Raw genomic sequence first — 24282 nt, 5'->3', positions numbered from 1 at the left:
CCCAAGCTGTGTTCTGCCTGTCCCTCCAGTTCTACAGGGGTCAGGCTCAGCCCTCTCCCCGATTCACTGTGCCTGAGCAATTTCAGCTACACTGTGCCTAAGGTATGCAAAGGGAGGTGAGCCAGATCGCAAATCTGTAAACATTAACTGGAAAACTAAGGCTTGAAGGATTAACTGGGCTTTCACAAATGTCCTAAGGGCTGAAAACTAAGTCTATACTTCACAATTCTTCAAAGTAAGGATATTCAGGGAAGGCACTCAGCCCGCACACTGGCTCACAGAGAGGTAGTCTGCCGAGAGCGGGTCAGGTCCCTGTTGACCGTCAGCAAGAAACGTTTGGTGGCGCCTTGCGCAGAGCGCTTCCCGTACTTGGTGTTTGTCCTCTGAACCCCCAGCACACTGGCCTGGTGGCTAACACTGTGACATGCAGCCGGGGACTGGACCGGTGCTGTTCCAGCTCCAGGAAAAGACCAGACACCAGGAGGGGCCGCCGCACCCAACCAGCTGCACACGTGCCATTTCCTAATTCTGACAGAGCCCTGATAGAAACTGTAGAAACTGAGAACTTCATTTCAGTGTGGGGGAAAAGAAGACAGTATTAAAAGACTGGGTTCTGGCCGGGCGCGGTGGCTCACGCCTGTAATCCCAGCACTTTGGGAGGCCGAGGCGGGCGGATCACAAGGTCAGGAGATCGAGACCACGGTGAAACCCCGTCTCTACTAAAAATACAAAAAATTAGCCGGGCGCGGTGGTGGGCGCCTGTAGTCCCAGCTACTCAGGAGGCTGAGGCAGGAGAATGGCGTAAACCCAGGAGGCGGAGCTTGCAGTGAGCCGAGATCGCGCCACTGCACTCCAGCCTGGGCGACAGAGCGAGACTCCGTCTCGAAAAAAAAAAAAAAAAAAAAAAAAAAAAAAAGACTGGGTTCTTACTACAGAAAATTTACAACAGGACATTTCCTGGAAAAGGTTAAACATACTTACCTTTAAATTTTGATCTGATATTTGCCAGTTCCTTGTTTATCCTTTTTATTTCTGCTTCTTTACTTTTGCCTAAAAAAAAGAACAAAAAGGCATTTTTATTTTAACTGATTTCTAAAGAAACACCATTTCCCTGATAAGACTGACACTCAGAACTCACGAATGGGTTGAGGCCCCACTTCAAGGCAGGAGAAAAGCCAAAGCAGACACCTGCCTCCAACCCAGAGCCGGCAGGAAGGGGCTGCAGCAGGGCTGGGGTCGGGACCCAGCCGAGGGGAGCACCTGGGTCAGGACAGCGAAGGAGCACGTCCTGAACCGCCCGGCCGGCCGCCGTACACCCAGGGGTGCTCCACAGCACCATTTCTAACTCCACCTTTTTACCAAGCTCAGAACTCAAATACCTGCCGGACGTTTGCCATCATGAATCGTCATCCACTAATAATACCGCGGTTTACTCCTAAAATCAACTTTTACTGCCCAAAGTACACAATTTTACCACCATAGGCTTCCAATTTTCTTTTATAAATTCACCTCCACAGTTTCCTCCTGGATCAACTGCAGTTGCAAAACAGATGCAGCCTCTGCAACACGCATCCTTCAAGACTCAGCTCAGATGTGCCCGTTAAAATAAAGGCTGGGCCCATCAGCCTGCCTCCTCTGCCGTATGGACTGAATGTTTCTGTCCCCCCAAAATTCGCATGTTGAAGCCCTAAACCCAATGTCATGGTATCTGAAGATGGAATCTTTGGAAGGTGACTGGGTTTAGATGGGGTCATGAGGTGGGCCCTCATGATGGGATGAGCATTCCTACAAGAAAAGTCCTCAACAAATACGGTTAGGTACTAATATCATTAATAACATTAGGAGTGCTCCTACCAACAGGCCCAAAGGCTAGCTTCTGTCCAAAGCAGGAAAGACTGATCTACTCGGTCTATCTGTTGATAGATATTACAACCTATCTGTTACAAAATCTAGTCATTTAAAATAGTCTTTCTTTTTGGCTTATCCATCCCCAACAGCAATCAAAATACCTGAATTGACACATTTCAATTTCATGTCTCTTACTTAGTCTCTTAGTTTCATGTCTCTTACTTAGTTACAGGTACCTTAGTCCGCTCTGGCTGCCATGACAAAACACCCCAGGCTGGGTGGCTGAAACAGTTCATCTCACAGTCCTGGAGGCTGGAAGGCTGTGGTCAGTGCACCAGCAGGGTGGTTTCTGGTGAGGGCTCTCTTCCTGGCTTGCAGACAGCCACCTTCTATGTGCTCACGTGGCCTTTCTTTGAGGCATGCTTATGAAGCGAGCACGCTCTCTCTTCCTCTTATAAGGCCACCAACCCTACAGGATTAGGATCCCACCCCTATGACTTCATTTAACCTTAACTGCCTCCTGAAAGCCCTATCTCCAAATCCAGTCACACTGGGGTTGGGGCTTCAGCATACGAACTGGGGTGGAGCCACGGAGGCGACTCAGTGCACAGCTAGAGGGAATCTTAAAGACAGACTGATGCATCTGTTCCATAAATATCCACTGAACACCTACAACTGTCCACACACTGTGCTGGGCACCAAGGCACAAGGATGAGCAAAAACAGTCATGGTCTCTGTTACCCTCATGGAAGACACAGTCTGGTAGAAGACTGTTACTGATCAAGAAGTCGCACACCTATTTAATCACCATGTACCACATAAGGAAAGCAGATGAAGCTAGGAGGGATTACGAAACAGGGAGTAGGTCTGCGCTGCAGGGCAAACAGTGGTTTGTAGGAACACGAGGGTTTTCCTACAAAATCTGGTAAGTCCACTTTGATAATATACGACTGTGATATTATACGGACATGCTGGGTCTGTCCACAGTTCCTGGTGATATTATACGGACATGCTGGTTCTGTCCACAGTTCCTGGCTCACAACTCTCACAGCTCTTACTGTGATATTAAACGGACATGCTGGGTCTGTCCACAGTTCCTAGCTCACAACTCTCACAGCTCTTACTGTGATATTATACGGACATGCTGGGTCTGTCCACAGTTCCTGGTGATATGTTGGTTCTGTCCACAGTTTCTGGTGATATTATATGGACATGCTGGTTCTGTCCACAGTTTCTGGTGATATTATATGGACACGCTGGGTCTGTCCACAGTTCCTGGCTAACAACTCTCATAGCTCTTGGTATTTTTCCCCAAGGCAGGCCCTGAGACTAGCAAGGGACTCTAACACCCCCCACCTTTCTGTCTTGGAGCTGGCCACAAATAAATTCTCTGACCTACCTTGTCTGACTGTGGGTCACAAGACCCCCATTTCTCAAGGGGCCCTGCCCCACACCCCGGGGGAGGAATGCTACACAGAGAGGCCAGGAAGAATCTGCACAGACAGGCTCTGCTGGGTTTAGATCACACCCTTTTGGTCCAGTCCCATTTGTACACTGCTGTCAATCATGTCTATCCAATGAAGTCTCCACAAAAGGCCCAAGCGGACAGGGTTTGGGGAGCGTCCAGATAACTGAACACATGGGGATCCCTGGAGGGACATGGAGCAGCCATGCCCCAGAACCACGCCCTACGCATCACTTCACCTGCACCCTTCGTACTAGCCTTTATGATCAAATAAACGTGTTTCCCTGAGTTCTGTGAGCCACTCTAGCAAACTAATTGAATCCAAAGAGGGGGTCATGAGATGTCCATTCACAGTCTGTCGTGCAGGAGCGCAGGTCACAACCTGAGGCTTGAGGCTAGGCTAACATGAGAAGTAGGAGGCAGTCCTGGGACTGCCCTGTGGGGTCTGACACTACCTCCAGGCAGACGTTGTCAGAATCGAGTTGGAGGACACCCAGCTGGTGCCCACTGCAGAACGGATTGCTTGTTTGCTGATGCGGAGAAATCCCCACATATTTTGGGGTCACAGAAGTCTTCTGTGTTGTAGTGGGACAGCAGAGGAATAATAGCTTAAAGTCTTTTCTCAGCTCACACCCATGAAATTTGGGAATTCTCCATTGTGCAAAAGAGGGAAAATGCACATTAGACATGCGACAATCAAACTTTCAGTACATGCTAAATCTATTGCTAAATGGCCCTTGCTCAACAAATACTTGCATGTACGTCACAAGCCAGGCATGGGAGAGAGACGAGACCACGTGTAGTTAAACTCTACCTGGACCAGCCGTGAAAACTAAGGCTTAAAGAGTACAAAGTGATCTTAATAGGGACACACGTTTAACAAGCACTGTCAAAATACAATTATTCATCACACAGGGTAAGGTGAGTTGTGTGCAAAAACAAAGTTTGTGTACATTTAAGTCACTTTTCATTCTTATTTTTTATTTTTTAAAAAATTAAAAATATGGCCAGGAGCGGAGGTGCCTCATCCGAGGCAGGTGGATCGCCTGAGGTCAGGAGTCTGAGACTAGCTGGCCAACGTGGTGAAATCCTGTCTCTACTGAAAATACAAAAATTAGCCAGGTGTGGTGGCAGATGCCTGTAGTCCCAGCTACTTGGGAGGCTGAGGCAGGAGAATCACTTGAACCTGGGAGGCAGAAGTTGCAGTGAGCCGAGGTGACACAGCAAGATTCCGTCCCAAAAAAGAAAAAAAAGAAAAAAGAAAAAACAGAGACAAGTTCTCACTGTGGTATTTGGGCTGGTCTCGAACTCCTGAGCTCAAGCAGTCCTCTCACCTCGGCCTCCTAAAGTGATGGGATTACAGGTGTGAGCCACTGCACCTGGCCCTAAGTCACTTTTTAATTTTTTTTATTTTTTATTTTTTTTGAGACGGAGTCTCGCTCTGTCGCCCAGGCTGGAGTGCAGTGGCCGGATCTCAGCTCACTGCAAGCTCCGCCTCCCGGGTCCACGCCATTCTCCTGCCTCAGCCTCCCAAGTAGCTGGGACTACAGGCGCCCGCCACCTTGCCCGGCTATTTTTTTGTATTTTTTAGTAGAGACGGGGTTTCACCGTGTTAGCCAGGATGGTCTCGATCTCCTGACCTCATGATCCACCTGTCTCGGCCTCCCAAAGTGCTGGGATTACAGGCTTGAGCCACCGCGCCCGGCCTAAGTCACTTTTTTAAAGCAACAATAAATCTGACTATTTACAAAACCTTCTCAAGTGAGTCTTTGGTTTAAGGATCTCTGGCTGAAGTAAAAGGCCTCCGCAGCAACCCATCCATATCAGAACATGGCACAAGCGGCCCCGCCAGGCCTGGTGCGCACAGATCAGAGGACAAGGAGTTCACCCCTGCCCTACGCAGTCACGGGGCCTAACGCAACCACTGCTGCTTCCAAAACTTATCTTGCCTCCCCCACAAGACAAGCTCCCTCCTCCAGAACACCGTTTGTCTTTTACCACACATTTGCTAACAAATAAGGCTGAACGTTTCCTGAATTGAACAAACACTCCTTTGAGCCAGTCCTGCCCTAGAAAACTCTCAGATGGACAGGTGGTCAGAACAGGAAAATCAAGTGCCTATGAGGCGGCTCCCCGACCCAGCACTGCCCCAGGTGCTGGGAACACACCAGCTTCTGCCCTCAGAGGACCTTCAACAAGACACAGACACACCCAAACCTCCTGTCCCCGTCTATTCCCAGCCCTGAAAGCTGCTCACGGCAGTGACCCCTGGGCAGGCTGCCCAGTCTCAGCATCCCCACTCCTCTCTGTATGATGGCTGACCAGCGGATGGCTCCGCAAGAAAGCAGGGCAGCAGGCACAGGAGGATGCTGGCAGCCTGACGCCCCCCAGGATGGCAGGTTTTTTGAACTTGGCTGAAAGTCATGAAAACAGTGTCTTGGGAGCTTCTGCCACACAAAGCCTGCAGGAGGCTTCACACGGCTGGGACTGCGCATGAGTGAAGCACTCTGCACTGGGGTGCAGTGTGCCAGTGTGCGTGTGCCTCACGTGTGCATGCCACCGTGTATGCACGTGTGTGTGCGCCACTCACTGTGTGTGCATATGTGTGCTTCTCACAAAGGTGTACACAGATCTGTGCTATTAAGTCTGCAACTGGGGACCTTGTGCTCTCTCCCTGTCATGTGCCCTCTACTTTACCCACCCAAACACCAGGGAAAGAAACCACTCTGAGGGGGAACTTATGTTGTCCAGAATCAACAGAGCTCAGATCCAAAGCAGAAATAATAAAAACCTGGGGGCAGGAGAAAGAGAAAGTAATACTACATGAGCTAAATCAACTTTCCTAAGCGGAATCTACAGATTTTACGTAAGGTTGTGAAATCAGAAACGAAGAGCACGTAATTTAGAGTTACAGAGGTAACCGGCAGGAGACACAGGCCGTTAAACCCGTCTCCTCTGAGGAACAAACACACAGACAAGTCACAGCTTCTCATCCACAGCTTTAATTGCCCAATTTTCAACACACACACACACACACGTACACACCAAATACACACATACACAAATACACACACATACACAAATACACACACATACACAAATACACACATACACAAATACACATACACACGTACACACACACAAATACACACATACACAAATACACATACACACACGTACACACAAATACATACACAAATACACATACACACACGTACACACACACAAATACACACATACACGTACACACCAAATACACACATACATACAAATACACATACACACACGTACACACCAAATACAAATACACACACACACATACACACCAAATACACACATACATACAAATACACATACACACACGTACACACCAAATACACAAATACACACATACACACACACACACCAAATACACACATACACAAATACACACAAATACACACACACACAATACACACATACACAAATACACACATACAAACACACACACGGACACATCAAATACATACACACACACACAAATACATACATACAGAAACACACACACACACAAATACACACACATACACAAATACACATACACACACACACACCAAATACACACATACACAAATACACACACATACACAATACACACATACACAAATACACACATACACAAATACATACACAAATACACATACACACACGTACACACACACAAATACACACACACGTACACACACAAATACATACACGTACACACAAAATACACAAATACACACACACATACACACATGTACACACCAAATACACACATACATACAAATACACATACACGTACACACCAAATACACAAATACACACATACACACATACACACCAAATACACACATACACAAATACACACAAATACACACACAATACACACATACACAAATACACACATACACACACGGACACACCAAATACACACACACACACACATACACAAATACACACACACAAATACACACACATACACAAATACACATACACACACGTACACACCAAATACACACATACAAATACACACACACGTACACACCAAATACACAAATACACACATACACACACACACCAAATACACACATACACAAATACAAATACACACACACAATACACACATACACAAATACACACACATACAAACACACACGGACACACCAAATACACACACACACAAATACATACATACACAAATACACACACACAAATACACATACACAAATACACACACATATACACACGTACACACCAAATACACACACTCAAATACACACATACACACCAAATACACACACATACACAAATACAAATAAACACATACACAAATACATGCACACATACACAAATACACACACATGTACACACACAAAATACACATACACAAATACACAAATACACACAAATACACGTACACACCAGATACACACCTTTACAAACACATATGAATACACATTTATACAAACACAAATACACATATATACACACAAATGCACACACAAACCAAATAAACACAAGTACACAAATGTACACACCACACACAAATATACATATACACACATTTACAAACACAAATGGATACTCAAAAATACACACATGTACACAAACACAAATACAACTTATATACATGAATATAAACACAAACACAAATTACACATATACGTACATACATATAAACACAAATACACATATACACACACAAATACACACATGTACACACACACGCAGAAACACAAATATACATACATAACACACATACACACACACTTTAAAATGAGGGCAGGCCAGCCCCTGAGGAGAAGCATGGAGGGTGGTGACGAGTGAACCTGGGGGCCGGCACACGAGGTAGGAATCCAAGCCCAGCCTCTGACTCACTCTGTTGTGCCTCTGAGCTCCAGCTCCCTCAAAAGGAAAGCCACCAAGGGCTGCACAACCTCACGGCATCATGTCTGTGCAGGAGAACGTAGAGAGGCCGGGCACAGTGGCTCACACCTGTACTTTGGGAGGCTGCACTTTGGGAAGCTGAGGTGGGCGGATCACCTGAGGTTGGGAGTTCAAGACCAGCCTAGAAAGCATGGTAAAACCCCATCTCTACTAAAAATACAAAAATTAGGCCTGGTGGCACGCGTCTGTAATCCCAGCTACTTGGGAAGCTGAGGCAGGAGAATTGCTTGAACCCAGGAGTCAGGGGTTGCAGTGAGCCAAGATTGCATCATTGCACTCCAGTCTGGGCAACAGAGTGAGACTCTGTCTCAAAAAAAAAAGAAAAAAAGCATCTCGGCCAGACCTGAGGACAGGAGAGCCCAAGCAGCCTGTGTCCACAGAGGATTGAGCGTGATGCAAGAACCAGGGCTGGAGTGACCCGGCCCAGCGCCCCTACTGAGCAGAGACGATGCAAAAGCAGGGAAAAGAGGAGGTGCAGTGACAGCGTGCGGATGCAGCCAGGGACTCCTAACTGCAGCTGCCAGGCAGGCCACTGTGTGAAGACAACAGAGGAGGGCTCTCAACAGTAGAAAAGCCACCCAGACCATGTCTCTTCTGACAGTTCAGGAAAATTAATTTCACATAAAAATAAGCAATCAGGGCCGGGCGCGGTGGCTCACGCCTGTAATCCCAGCATTTTGGGAGGCCGAGACGGGTGGATCACGAGGTCAGGATATCGCGACCATCCTGGCTAACACGGTGAAACCCCATCTCTACTAAAAAATACAAAAAAACTAGCCAGGCATGGTGGCGGGCACCTGTGGTCCCAGCTACTCGGGAGGCTGAGGCAGGAGAATGGCGTGAACCTGGGAGGCGGGGCTTGCAGTGAGCCACGATCCGGCCACTGCACTCCAGCCTGGACGACAGAGCGAGACTCCGTCTCAAAAAAAAAAAAATAAATAAGCAATCAGGCCAGGCGCAGTGGCTCACATCCCAGCACTTTCGGAGGCTGAGGCGGGTGGATCACTTGAAGTCAGGAGTTCGAGACCAGCCTGAGCAACATGGTGAAATCCCATCTCTACTAAAAACACAAAAATTAGCCAGGCATGGTGGCGTGCACCTGTAATCCCAGCTACTGGGGAAGCTGAAGTGGAAGAATCACCTGAACCCGAGAGGCAGAGGGTCAGTGAGCCAAGATCACACCACTGAACCCCAGCCTGGGCGACTGGGCAACAGAGAGAGAGCCTGTCTCAAAAACGAGAAAGACAATCTAGCATGACCACGGCTGAGATCACGGATGATGACCTGCAGGCAAGACTGATACATTCAAGTCAACCACCATGTCCTAAATTTACCAAAAATGCTCTAGTAGACGCCGCATGACCAGTGTGGCACCCCTGCAGTTGCGGTGGACGCAGGTAACAATCTGAGCACTCCAGCGTCTATCAGGAACTCTCCTGTAAAGGAGCAGAGCATGCTCCTGTTCCTGGCCAGGCACCAATTCGTGCCACGGACACTGCACTGATCTCCACAAGGCAGAGGGCTTCACAGGAGGACTTCAGCCACCCCACCTTGCCAGGAACAGATCGAGCAAAAACTCTTATCTTTTTAGATAAATTAGCTTGAGGGGAAGGGGAGGAGCTGAATTCTGAAAGGGTAAAGCATGAGCAAGAGTAACTGACCCACAGCAACAAGCCCAGCCACACGCAGAGTCTGATCTTCGTTAAAGAGACGCTGGCTGGGCCAGGCGCGGTGGCTCACGCCTGAAATCCTAGCGCTTTGGGAGGCCGAGGCGGGCAGATCACGAGGTCAGGAGATCGAAACCATCCTGGCTAACACGGTGAAACCCCGTCTCTACTAAAAATACAAAAAAAAATTAGCCAGGCGTGGTGGTGGGCGCCTGTAATCCCAGCTGCTCGGGAGGCTGAGGCAGGAGAATGGTGTGAACTCAGGAGTCGGAGCTTGCAGTGAACCGAGATGGTGCCACTGCACTCCAGCCTGGGCAACAGAGCAAGACCCCGTCTCAAAAAAAAAAAAAAAAAAAAGAGACACTGGCCGTGGCCATCCTGCACTGTCCCTGTCTGCAACAAGCCCAGCCACACAGAGTCTGATCGTCGTTGAAGAGACGCTGGCCGTAGCCATCCTGCACTGTTCCTGTCTGAACAGCAGCCAGCCCATCAGCACTAAGGGCACTGTACTTACACCAGGGAATATTCACAGTGGACTTAGGAATTCTGATGGCTAATGAGTAACCTGAACATGCCATAGCGACCGGCAAAAGCAGGTTACAATTTGCACTCTATGAAGTAGCAAGGAACACACTCTACAGGGGCAGGCTGGGATAAAAGCTCTCGAATTTTTAGAATTATTGTCCCTGGTCATTCTTCAGGAACAGCATGCTGGTTAATGATTTCTTGTTTATAGGCCGAACTAATCAACAGAGAGGATTAGTATTCCGGGAACAGCCCAAATTCCAAAACAAATAGTAAAGGAGCCTGTAACAGATTATTATAAAATACCGAACTACCAAAATCTTATGTCCTTGCAACGGGCAACAAAACTTGGTCTACAGAGTTTGTCTGTATATAAACTGATTTCAGACTGGGCACACTGGCTCACGCCTGTAATTCCAGCACCTTGGGAGGCCAAAGTGGGAGGGCTGTTTGAGCCCAGGAACTCAAGACCAGCCTAGGCAACATAGGGAGACCTGGTCTCTACAAATAATTTTTTTAAAAAATCAGACAGGTGTGGTGTGGTGCATACCTGTGGTCCCAGCTACTAGGGAGGCTGAGGTGGGGGGATCACCTGAGCACAGGAAGTCAACGCTCCAGTGAGCCAGGACAGCATCACTGTACTCGAGCCTAGGCAACAAGGTGAGACTCTGCCTCGAAGAAATAAAGTGATTCCACCAAGTAACCCAAAAGCCCAAAACTGACCAAGCCCAAGAATTTTTGAAGGAAGCTGTAATTGCTAACATCACTATTAAGGTGGTTAGCACAGCAGTCAGCCAAGCAAACTCTGAAAGCAGGCCTAGACTGGAATGTCACTCCACGTTTTACTAGCTATGTGACTCTGGGCTATCAACTTAACCACAATCTGCCTCAGTTTCTCTTCTTCAAATAGGAGTACCATCAATGAAAGAGCTGCGATGAGAAGTGTGAGATAAGAAGCAAAGCACTGGTCCAGCCACGAGAAGCTACTGTGCCCATCACCAAGGATAACCTCACAAGTTCTTTTTTTTTTTTTTTTTTTTTTTTTGAGACAGAGTCTTGCTCTGTCACCCAGGCTGGAGTGCAGTGGTGAGATCTTGGCTCACTGCAACCTCCACCTCCCAGGTTCAAGCGACTCTCCTGCCTCAGCCTCCCAAGTAGCTGGGATTACAGCCATCCGCCACCCGCCTAGCTAACTTTTGTATTTTTAGTAGAGACAGGCTTTCGCCATGTTGGTCAGGCTGGTCTTGAACTCCTGACCTCATGATCCACCCACCTCGCCCTCCCAAAGTGCTGGGATTACAGGCGTGAGCCACCACACCCGGCTCGTTCTCTTTACTCACGCACAGGAGGGACGAGACTCAGTACAGAAACCCTCAGAGAAGCAAACTGGAATAAAAGGGTTCAAAGAGTACTAACAACTATTTCGCTACAAAGCCACAGAGGTAAATGCATGTGTGGCTCTGACAAATGTTAACGGGCATATCTTTTCTTGGGAAATAATTCACATACCACCCAATTCACTCATTTAAAGCATGTAATTCAATGGCTTTTTGTACAGTCACAGAGTTGTCCATCAATCTAACTTCAGAAAATCTTCACCTCCCCACAAGGGGAGTCAGCCACTCACTCACCAATCACCCCTTCCCAGACCCTAGCAAGTAGCAGTGGACTTTTTACCAATTTCTATAGATTTACATCTTCTAAACATTTCAAATAAATGGAATAACACGTGGGCTTCTGTGACTGGTTTGTGTCACTTAGTATAGTTTTCAAGGTAGTATTAATTCCTATTTCATTACTTTTTAATGCTTAGTAAAATTCCATTGTGTGGCTATACCATATTTCGTTATCAATTCATCACTTGATGGATTTTTGGATTCCTTACACTTTTTTGGCTATCATTAATAATATCGCTATGAACATTTCATGTTCCAGTTTTTCTATCAACATATGATTTTTGTTTCTTGGGTACATATCTAAAAATACAATTCTTGGTCATAGGAATTTCTGTTTAACATTTTCAGGCACCTGACAAGATGTTTTCCAAGGGCAGCTCCATTCTACATCACCACCAGACAAGAATGAGTGTTCCAACTTCTCCATAACCTCGATGACACTTGTTATTGTCCATCTTTTTTATTTTTTTTATTTTGTTTTTTAGATGGAGTCTCCCTCTGTTGCCCAAGCTGGAGTGCAGTGGCACGATCTCGGCTCACTGCAACCTCCATCTCCCGGGTTCAATCAATTCTCCTGCCTCAGCCTCCCAAGTAGCTGGAATTCCAGGCGCCTGCCACCACGCCCAGCTAATTTTTGTACTTTTAGTACAGATGAGGTTTCACCATATTGGTCAGGCTGGTCTCAAACTCCTGAGCTCAGGTGATCCACCCATCTTGGCCTCCCAAAGTGCTGGAATTACAGCTGTGAGCGCCCGGCCTCATCTTTTTTATTACAGCCATCTGGGTAAGTGTGATGCAGTATCTCATTGTGATTTTGATTTGCATTTTTCTGATGGCTTTTATATGTTTACTGAACATTCGTAAATCAATTTGGAAGAAATGTATATTTTAATACTTCATCAATTTTTTTTTTTTTTTTTTTTTTGAGACGCAGTCTCACTCTGTTGCCCAGGCTGGAATGCAGTGACATGACTTCGGCTCACTGCAACATCCACTTCCTAGGTTAAAATGATTCTTGTGCCTCAGCCTCCCAAGAAGCTGAGATTACAGGTGCATGCCGCCACACCCAGTTAATTTTTATATTTTAGTAGAGACGGGGTTTCATCACGTTGGCTAGGCTGGTCTTGAACACCTGACCTCGGGTGAGCCACCTACCTCAGCCTCCCAAAATGCTGGGATTCCAGGTGTGGCCACCGCACCCACGGCCCCTAACACTTCATCAATTTTTCAATTTAGTTGTCTTATCATGAAGTTCTTTATATATTCTAGATAACAAGCCCTTTATCAGGTACATGGTTTTCAAATATACTCTCATTCTCAGGTTGCCATTTCACCTTCTCAATAGTATTTTGTAGCACACGTTATTAAGTCCAAATCAACTTTTTTTTTTTGGTCATTTGCACATCTGTTGTCACCTAGGAAATCATATTCCAGACCGGGTACAGTGGCTCATGCCTGTAATCCCAGCACTTTGGGAAGCTGAGGCAAGCAAATGGGGTTTGGCCAACATGGCGAAACCCCATCTGTACAAAAAACACAAAAATCAGCTGGGCATGGTGGTACTGGCCTGTGGCCCCATCTACTCAGGAGGTTGAGGCAGGAGAATCGCATGAACCTGGGAGGCGGAGGTTGCAGTGAACCAAGATCACGCCACTGCACTCCAGCCTGGCAACAGAGCAAGACTCTGCCTAAAAAAAAAAATTCCAAAGTCACAAAAACTTACTATTTTTTTTTTAGTAGAAGTCTCATAGCTCTTACAGTTGGGTTTATGATCCATTTGGAGTTATTTCTTGTGCATAGTGTAAGGTAGGAGTCCATTTACATACTTTTACATGTAGATCCATCATCCCAGCACCGTTTGTTCAAAAGACTATTCTTTTCCCCCACCACTGAACTGTCTTGGCACTCCTGCTGAAAATCAATTCACCAAAAATGTAAATGTTTACTACTGCACTCTCAATGTTATCTCAGTATCTATGTATCTGTCCTTATACTAGTACCTTACTATCTTAACCATTTGTGTATTAAGTTTTAATTCTCCAATCCTGTTCTTTTTTGCATCTATGGAGATAACCAGGTATTTTTTTTATTAATGTAAGTATTACATTGACTGATTTTCAGATGTTAAACCAACCTTGCATTCCTGGGACAATTCTCACTTGAATCTGGTATATAATCCTTTTTTTCTTTTTTTGAGACAAAGTCTCGCTCTGTCACCCAGGCTGCAGTACAGTGGCATGATCTCGGCTCACTGCAACCTCCACCTCCCGAGTTCAAGCGCTTCTCCTGACTCAGCCTCCCGAGTAGCTGGGACTACAGGCACACGCCACCACGCCCAGCTAATTTTTGTATTTTTAGTAGAGACGGGGTTTCACCATGTTGGCCAGGCTGGTCTCCACCTCCTGACCTCATGATCCACCTACCTTGGCCTCCCAAAGTACTGGGATTACAGGTGTGAGCCACCAAGCCTGGCCTGTATAATCCTTTTTATATGCTGTTGCTGGATTCAACTGGCTAGCAGTTGGTTGAAGATTCTTGTTTCTATATTCATGATAATAGTCTGTAATATTTCTTTCTTTTTTTTTTTTTTTTTTTTGAGACGGAGTCTCGCTCTGTAGCCCAGGCTGGAGTGCAGTGGCCGGATCTCAGCTCACTGCAAGCTCCGCCTCCCGGGTTCACGCCATTCTCCGGCCTCAGCCTCCCGAGTAGCTGGGACTACAGGCACCCGCCACCTCGCCCGGCTAGTTTTTTGTATTTCTTAGTAGAGACGGGGTTTCACCGTGTTATCCAGGATGGTCTCAATCTCCTGACCTCGTGATCCACCCGTCTCGGCCTCCCAAAGTGCTGGGATTACAGGCTTGAGCCACCGCGCCCGGCCATATTCCTTTCTTGTCATGTCTTTGTCTAGTTTTGATCTCAGCATAACACTGGCCTTATGGAATGGGTTAAGTATTCCCTCCTATTTTTCCAAAGAGTTTGTAAAGGACTGGTATTAATTATTTTCTTGAGATAGAGTCTCACTCCATCATCCAGGCTGGAGTGCAGTGACGCAATCTTGGCTCACTGCAACCTCCACCTCTCGGTTTCAAGCGATTCTCCTGCCTCAGCCTCCAGAGTGGCTGGGACTACAGGCACGCCACCACACTCAGCTAATTTTTGTATTTTTAGTAGAGATGGGGTTTCACCATGCTGGCCAGGCTGGTCTTGAACTCCTGACCTCAAATGATCACCCATATCGGCCTCTCAAACTGCTAGGATAACAGGCATGAGCCACTGCACCCAACCAGGGCTGGTATTAATTATTTAAGTGTTTAGTAGAACTCAAATAATGACAAGCTCAGTAACCGGGATTTTTCTAGAGAAGCCACCTGTCCCAGAGCTTATTGTTGTGACAAGTTTTTTTTTGTTTTTTGGTTTTTGGGTTTTCTTTTGAGATGGAGTTTCACTCTTGTTGCCCAGGCTTGAACACAATGGCGCGATCTCAGCTCACTACAATACCCACCTCCTGGGTTCAAGAGATTCTCCTGCCTCAGCCTCCCAAGTAGCTGGGATTACAAACGTGCACCACTATGCCTAGGTAATTTTGTATTTTTAGCAGAGACGGGCTTCACCAAATTGGCCAGGCTGGTCTAGAACTCTTGACCTCAAGTGATCCGAGTGACTCGGCCTCCCAAAGTGCTGGGATTACAGGCATGAGCCACTGCGCCTGGCCGTGAAAAGTTTGTAAATTATTAATTCAATCTAATTACTTATTATAAGTCTATTTGGGTTTTCTTTAATGGAATGCTTCACAAATCTGTGTGTCCTTCTCACACAGGGGCCATGCTAATCTCTGTACTGTTCCAATTTTAGCATATGTGCTGCCAAAGTGACCAACTATTCAGATTTTCTATTTGTTCTTGAGTTAGCTTCAGTCACGACTTTCTAGGAATTTGTCCACTTCAACTAAGTTATCTAGTATTTTGTCACACAATTATTCATGGAATTCTCTTACAATCATTTTTATTTCTGTAAGGTGAATAATAATCTCCCCTCTCATTCCTGCTTTCAGCAATCTGAGTCTTCTTTTTATCTCAGTCAGTCTCACTAAGTTTGTCAATTTTGATGATCTTTTCAAATAAACCATCTTTGCTCTCATCTTTGTTATGTTCTTCCTTCTCCTTGCTTTAGGTTTTACTCGTGCTTTTCCTGGTGGCTTAAGGTGAAACAGTAGGCTAATGATTTCAGATCTGTCTTTTTTAATGTAGGTATTTACAGTTATAAATTTCCCCAAGCCCTGCTATCACTGCAGTGTCTAATTTTTGGAATGCCGTGTTTTTATTCACGTTTATCTCCAAGTTTTTTTTTAAGAGACAACGTCTTGCTTTGTCACCCAGGATGGAATGCGGTGGCGTGATCATAGCTCACTGTGGCCTCAAACTCCCAGGGTAAACAATCCTCCTGTCTCAGTCTCCCACGTAACTGGGCCCTAAGGGCACACCTCTAGGCCTGGCTAATTTTTTTATTTTTAGTAGAGATGGGGTTTTGCCATGTTGATTAGGCTGGTCTCGAACTCCCAACCTAAAGTGATCTGCCCACTTTATATAAGGGAGGTCGTCCTGTTTATTTTGTTTACCTGGAACTATCTTAATTTCCTTTTTTTGTGTGTGACAGGATCTCGCTCTGTTCGCCCAGGCTGGAGTAGTGCAGTGGCACAATCTTGGCTCATTGCAACCTCCGCCTCCCAAGTTCAAGCAATTCTTGTGACTCAGCCTCCTGAGTAGCTGGAATTACAGGCGTGCGCCATCATGCCTGGCTAATTTTTGTATTTTTAGTAGAGACGGGGTTTCACCATGTTGGCCAGGCTGGTCCCGAACTCTCAACCTCAGATGATCTACCCACCTTGGCCTCCCAAAGTGCTGGGATTACAGGCGTGAGCCACCGCGCCCAGCCAATTTCTCTATTTTCAAAGGATAGTTTTGCTGGACACAGAATTCTCAACTGACAGTCTCTTTCAGAAACAGGATTTTCCCACTGAGCTAGCTCATATGATGGCAAGCTCAGTAAATGGGACAGGTCCGAGAGTGACATGCTCTGCAGCCGGGACTTGCTGAGGAGCTCCGGCCTTGATGTGTCCCCTCCAGTGGCTGCTAGGCTGCTGGCTTTCCCAGCTACCATGGTAATAAGGCAGCTGGTTTCCATGGTTACGACGGAGCTGGGGAGAGGAGAATGGGAGGAGGTTGAGTTAGAGGTTCCACGGTTGTTCACAGATAAATGCTCCTAAGAGTGTCACAACCTTTCGTTAATTTTGAGTTCCTACAGTTGATTTTGACCATTTTTGCCAGTGCTTTCACTGCTTTTATGAAGGACTGGATTACAGAGGCCTCACTCCACCATTCTGGGTAAGTGGCATTTCTGATGCAGACTCAAAGCTGTCACAAATAAAGAGTGTTTAGCACACATGCCTCTGTTGATTCTGTTTTCTAAACCTCCACACGTCACTCCTACCTTTCCACTCCAGATCCTCGCTACCTCCTCTGGACCAAAGCAATCGATCTTTTCCTAACTGGCTTTCCTGCCTCTAAGCCTCATTAAAACCCATCCTCTATATCCAAAATGACCATTCTTTTCCTTTTCTTTTCTAATTTTCTGTAGAGATAAGGTCTCACTAAGCTGCCCACACTGGTCTTGAACTCCTGAACTCAAAAGTGATTCTCCAGCTTAGGTCTCCCAAAGTGCTGGGATTACAGGCCTGAGCCACCGTGCCTGGCCTCAAAATGACTATTCCACTAGCAAAACAGAAATTGAGGCTGGGTGCATTGGCTCATGCCTGTAATCCCAGCACTTTGGGAGGCCGAGGCAGGCAGATTACCTGAGGTCAGGCATTCAAGACCAGCCTGCCCAACATGGTGAAACCCCATTTATACTAAAAATACAAAAATTAGCCAGGCGTGGTGGTGGGCACCTATAATCCCAGCTACTCGAGAGGCTGAGGCAGGAGAATTGCTTGAACCCAGGAGGTGGAGGTTACAGTGAGCTGAGATCATACCACTGCACTCCAGCCTGGGTGACAAGGGAGAGATTCCATCTCAAAAAAAATTTTAAAAATTGAGTGTCATTCCCCTGCTTAAAATACTTAAACAGCCCACATCCTAGACAGGAGGTCCCTACCATCTGGTTTTGGCCTGCCTCTCCCACCTTGGTCTCCAGCCACATTCCCGTGCCCCACTAGGCCCTACCCATGCTAGGAATCCCCCTCAATGTATTGCACATGTCCTGCTGCTGCTCCTGCCTCTCTGCAGTGTGGCACACGGTACTGCCCACCTTTTCCAAACCATCCCCCACATCCCATCAGCCTAGCAAGACCAGAGCCAAGCATCACCCCTGCATTCCACGCCTGACCTCTCCTAAGCTGTTCACCCCTCATACCATTTACCACTCTGCATTACAAAGGCCTGAGCTACTCGAGGACAGTCAGTGTTTAGCATTCTAGTAAGAGCCATCATCTTTTAAAAAGCTCTACAAAAGGCCCTACTCCACCTGTCCCCCACCTCCATTCTCTCCTAACCTAACCCCTTACTGCCTTTCCGCCCAGGATTGCTGTCCTAAAGCCACATGGGCCTCCTGCTGTTTCTTCTGTGCAGCTGTCATCCTCCCCCACAAAGGCCTCTGCACTTACTACTCCTCCCTCTGCCAAGACGCCCTCCCCACTGACTTGTACATGTCCACTGCCTCACTAGCTCCAGATCCTTGCTCAACTGCTGCCTTCACAGCAGGGCCGGTCCTGATCATTCTACTTAAAATTGAACACCTGTACCCTCATTTACCCAACCATCTTCCCTCCTTATTTCTCTGTTGTGTTTATCATTTCCTAACATCCCACTAAACTCTGTTTTTCTTCTTGATCTCTACCCACTAGAATGTAAGCTCCATGTGAACATGGAGTTGTTTTACTCCCTGTCACAGTCCCAGAATCCTGGGAAGTACCTGGCATTGTAGCAGGCACTCAATAAATACTTGGTAAGAATAAATGCCCTGCAGACAGCAGGTACCCAATAATAGCACCACATCTGACTACTCATAATGCACCAAAAACTGCCCCAAGAGCTTCTGAGCAATAGAGCTGGAAAACAACCAGCATTTCCTGAGCGACGGGATCACCAGAGATGCTATGTCAATCTCTACAGCATCCTCTCCTTCAGGGCCCCCATCACATCCATCCTGACTGTCGACCTGTCCGCTTTTCCTCCAAACAAGTGCTCTCTTCTGGTCATTTCAGTTGCCACCTGCATCTCCAGTCGGGACTCTTGCAGCTTTCACCTTCCACTCCTCACCTCCAACCTACTTTCCACAGAGAAGCTGGCATCAAGGGAGGAGACCACCTCTCATATTGTCTTATACCCAATTTCTGCTTCCAAAGAAGAAGAAGTAAAAACTAAAAGGCAGAAATGAAATCCACGAGCACACAGCCCAGTGCCACACCCTGGGCCTGGTAGTTAAAGATCCACCCCAACCTAATCGGTTATGTTATCTATAGATTACAGACATTGTATAGAAAAGCACTGTGAAAATCCCTATCCTGTTCTGTTCTAATTACCAGTGCATGCAGCCCCCAGTCACGTACCCCCTGCTCATGCAATCGATCACGGCCCTCTCACACGCACCCCCTTAAAGTTGTGAGCCCTTAAAAGGGACAGGAAATGCTCACTCGGGGAGCTCAGTTGTTGGAAGACGCGAGTCTTGCCAAAGCTGCCGGATGAATAAAGCCCTTCCTTCTTTAACTGGGTGTCTGAGGGGTTTTGTCTGTGGCTTGTCCTGCTACAGCGTAATAGTCTCATATAATTACATCAGACCTGTCACTCACTCGCTTTCCTTCGGCAGCTTCCTACAAGGCACCTAGGATAAAAATCAGACTCATGCCAGAGCCTTCAAGGCCCAGCACGTTCTGGCCTCCCCCAGCAATCCGGCTTATACCAGCTCCTCTCCTTGCTCACTGAGTTCCGACGGTACAGCCTCTCAGATCCTGAAATACAACAAGATCTCCACCACCTCAAGCCCTTCTCCCCTCCAGGCTGGGACAAGGCTGGTCCCAGGCAGCTTCAGGACCCAGCTGAAATGTCACTTTCACAGAGAGGTCTTTCAGGAACACCCAACCTAAGGGAGTCTCCTTTTATCATCCACCATGATAAACTGCCTCGGCGTCACACAATATGACCACATAACAAATCTGCACATGTACCCTGGAATCTAAAGTAAAGGCTGAAATTCTTTTTTAAAGCCATCAAAAAACACATAAGAAAAAACATTTCAGTTCAGGGTTTAAATAAATCTCTTGGAAAAGTCAAGTATTCAAACTCCACTGGACTGACCCATCATTACCAATGATAGAATCTACTGACTAAACTACTGAGAGAAATGACACAATCTACAGACTAAACTACTGAGAGAAACGACAGAATCTACCAACTAAACTACTGAGAGAAATGACACAATCTACCGACTAAACTACCAAGAGAAACAACACAATCTACTGACTAAACTACCGAGAGAAACGACGGAATCTACCAACTAAACTACTGAGAGAAATGACGGAATCTACGACTAAACTACTGAGAGAAACGACGGAATCTACGACTAAACTACTGAGAGAAACGACGGAATCTACGACTAAACTACCGAGAGAAACGACACAATCTACAGACTAAACTACCGAGAGAAACGACACAATCTACCGACTAAACTACCGAGAGAAACGACACAATCTACAGACTAAACTACCGAGAGAAACGACGGAATCTACAGACTAAACTACCGAGAGAAACGACGGAATCTACAGACTAAACTACCGAGAGAAACGACGGAATCTACAGACTAAACTACCGAGAGAAACGACGGAATCTACAGACTAAACTACCGAGAGAAACGACGGAATCTACAGACTAAACTACCGAGAGAAACGACGGAATCTACAGACTAAACTACCGAGAGAAACGACGGAATCTACAGACTAAACTACCGAGAGAAACGACGGAATCTACAGACTAAACTACCGAGAGAAACGACGGAATCTACAGACTAAACTACCGAGAGAAACGACGGAATCTACAGACTAAACTACCGAGAGAAACGACGGAATCTACAGACTAAACTACCGAGAGAAACGACGGAATCTACAGACTAAACTACCGAGAGAAACGACGGAATCTACCGACTAAACTACCGAGAGAAACGACGGAATCTACCGACTAAACTACCGAGAGAAACGACGGAATTTACGACTAAACTACTGAGAGAAATGACGGAATCTATGACTAAACTACTGAGAGAAATGACACAATCTACCGACTAAACTACTGAGAGAAACGACGGAATCTACAGACTCAACTACTGAGAGAAACGACGGAATCTACTGACTAAACTACTGAGAGAAACGACGGAATCTACCAACTAAACTACTGAGAGAAACGACGGAATCTACCGACTAAACTACTGAGAGAAATGACGGAATCTACAGACTAAACTACTGAGAGAAATGACGGAATCTACAGACTAAACTACCGAGAGAAACGACGGAATCTACCGACTAAACTACTGAGAGAAATGACGGAATTTACGACTAAACTACTGAGAGAAATGACGGAATCTACTGACTAAACTACTGAGAGAAATTTCCATTTACTATATTCTATATCAAGAAACAAAGGTCAGTCGGTCAAAGGCCCCATGCTTTTCCTTTGATTTCTGGGTTTCAGAGCACTACAGACTAATACCATATGTAGGTTTGCAAAGAATACACTGCACTGTTCATTCCCTTGAACAGGGAACAAGGTCCTTCCTACTTGCTTACTTCAGATAAGGAATAAATGCCGAGTCACCATTCTATTTAAATGAATAGAATTTTAAATTCTATTTAAAATTCCACTTAGAAATACATGCCACACAAGCTCTCAGAACCACCTGCCCAAATTTGATTAAAAGTCAGGTATTATTACTTCAATAAGCATGAGAGGCCGGGCACGGTGGCTCATGCCTGTAATCCCACCACTTTGGGAGGCCAAGGTAGGCAGATCACTTGAAGTCAGGAGTTCAACACCAGCCTAGCCACATGGCAAAACCCCACGTCTACTAAAAATACAAAAATTAGCCGGGCGTGGTGGTACACGCCTGTAGTCCCAGCTACTCAGGAGGCTGAGGTGGGAGAATCACTTGAACCCGGGAGGCAGAGGTTGCAGTGAGCCAAAATCACGCCACTGCACTCCAGCCTGGGCAATAGAGTGAGACTCCATCTCAAAAAAAAAAAAAAAGAGTAAGAAAGCGGCCACATGCAGTGACTCATGCCTGTAACCTCAGCACTTTGGGAGGCTGAGGCAAGAGAATCACTTGAGGCCAGGAGTCCAGGACCAGCCTGGGCAACATAATAAGACCCCATCTCTAAAAAAAATAAAAATTACATAAAGTCAAACTATTCCTCCCCAAGGCCTTCTCTCAGGCAGTGATAAACCAAGAGTATATCACAAGTCATAAATGGGGGCAGGGGCATGTGTGTAGAAACAATCAGTCATCAAGGACTGATAAAGTTATCACAATAGAGTTATAGATAGATAGATAACAATACAGTTATCACAATCCTGGACACTGCTAAGCAATGGTCAAGCAGTAACTGACTCAGCCACGGATAGCAAGCTGCACTCCAGCTACCTGCAGGAGGGAAGACAAGTAAGAAGCAAACCGTCTCCAACAGAGAACCTGAAAAGGCTTGGGAATGAAAGGAACCTCAGGAGACCGATGTCAGGAGGATGGGCCTCAAGTCTGTACAGGGAGCAGCAGATGCCTTCCATGAGACCCTGTGGCCACGCAGGCCCCTCGGCCTCCATCTCAGCAAAAGACAAGCTGGAAAGGTGAGAACACAGAAGCTCTGAGCTCCACTAAGTGTGGAGCAAGGGGTCCCGTGAGAGCAGCACAGCGCAGTGACAGGCTCCCCGAGGGTGAGATACCCCATCCCAGAATAATGGCAGCCGGACTCACAACACCCACCTGCTCACCAAGCAAGAGAAGAGAGTCGTGAGTCCTCTGGAAGAACTGAACTAGCATTCAGGCTCCCCTCAGACCTCACCCTGCAGCGAAGGCTGCTGCCAAAGCCCTTCAGGTGAGCAGGTACCAGTAAACATGAGTGGACAGCCACTGGCCACCAAGCACAAAGTGAGAGCTCAGAACCTCACAGCACGGGCCAGAGACTAAACAAACCTACACAAAAGGCATTCAAAGCAACGAGACAATGCACAGAAGGAAATGTCAAAGGAAACACCTTTGCACAGACGAGATAAAACACAGCTTGAAGAAACAGATGCCACCAAAAAAGGGGCACTTGGGTCATAAGAAAGCTCTCAAGCTATAAAAGTGACAGCAGAAATTAAAAATGCAAAAGAAGGGCTACGGGACAAACTTGAGAGTCATGGAAACAGAACACGAGAGACAGAAAGGCAGGAAAATCTACACTAAGAGGTATAATTTCAACTATCACAGAGAAATACTGAGAAAACAGAAAGTGAAATGAAACAGAAGAGGTTAGCAAGGAAATATAACAAGAATATTTTCCACTAGCCCAAAAGACATGAGTTTCTAGACTGAATAAGGCCACCAAATGCCACACTTGGGCAGATCGTCTTAAAATTTCAGACACTGGCCGGCGCAGTGGCTCATGGCTATAATCCCAGCACACTGGGAAGCCAAGGCGGGAGGATCACTTAAGGTTAGGAGTTCAAGACCAGCCTGGTCAACATGGCAAAACCCCATCTCTACCAAAAAACACAAAAATTAGCTGGGCAGGTGGCACACGCCTGTAGTTCCAGTTACTCAGGAGGCTGAGGCAGGAGAATCGCTTGAACCCGGGAGGCAGAGGTTACAGTGAGCCGCGATTGGGCCACTGCACTCCAGCCTGGGTGACAGAGCGAGACTCTGTCTCAAAAAAAAAGGTAAGCAAAACAAAAGGCAATGGTTAACTCTTTAAAAAATTAAAAATTGAGGCCGGGCGCGGTGGCTCAAGCCTGTAATCCCAGCACTTTGGGAGGCCGAGACGGGCGGATCACTAGGTCAGGAGATTGAGACCATCCTGGCTAACACGGCGAAACCCCGTCTCTACTAAAAACACAAAAAA

At 46.5% G+C, this 24282-nt stretch overlaps 1 protein-coding gene and 1 pseudogene across 2 annotated transcripts in view; both read right to left on the bottom strand.

Annotated features, from left to right (window-relative positions):
* The window catches only part of AP2A2 (adaptor related protein complex 2 subunit alpha 2), an 86903-nt gene that overhangs the window by 51245 nt on the left and 11376 nt on the right, over positions 1-24282 (bottom strand). For both annotated transcript variants that reach the window (XM_015113299.3, XM_015113300.3), the window contains exon 2: positions 982-1050. In XM_015113299.3, the coding sequence (XP_014968785.1) occupies positions 982-1050 (69 nt within the window). The remainder of the gene's footprint in view (positions 1-981; positions 1051-24282) is intronic.
* LOC114672491 (U6 spliceosomal RNA) lies at positions 15922-16022 on the bottom strand (annotated as a pseudogene).

The sequence above is a fragment of the Macaca mulatta genome, chromosome 14 (genome assembly GCF_049350105.2).
Source record: "Macaca mulatta isolate MMU2019108-1 chromosome 14, T2T-MMU8v2.0, whole genome shotgun sequence".
Classification (NCBI taxonomy): Eukaryota; Metazoa; Chordata; class Mammalia; order Primates; family Cercopithecidae; genus Macaca; species Macaca mulatta.
The sequence above is the reverse complement of the archived record's forward strand: the minus strand, read 5'-3'. Positions and strand labels throughout refer to the sequence as shown.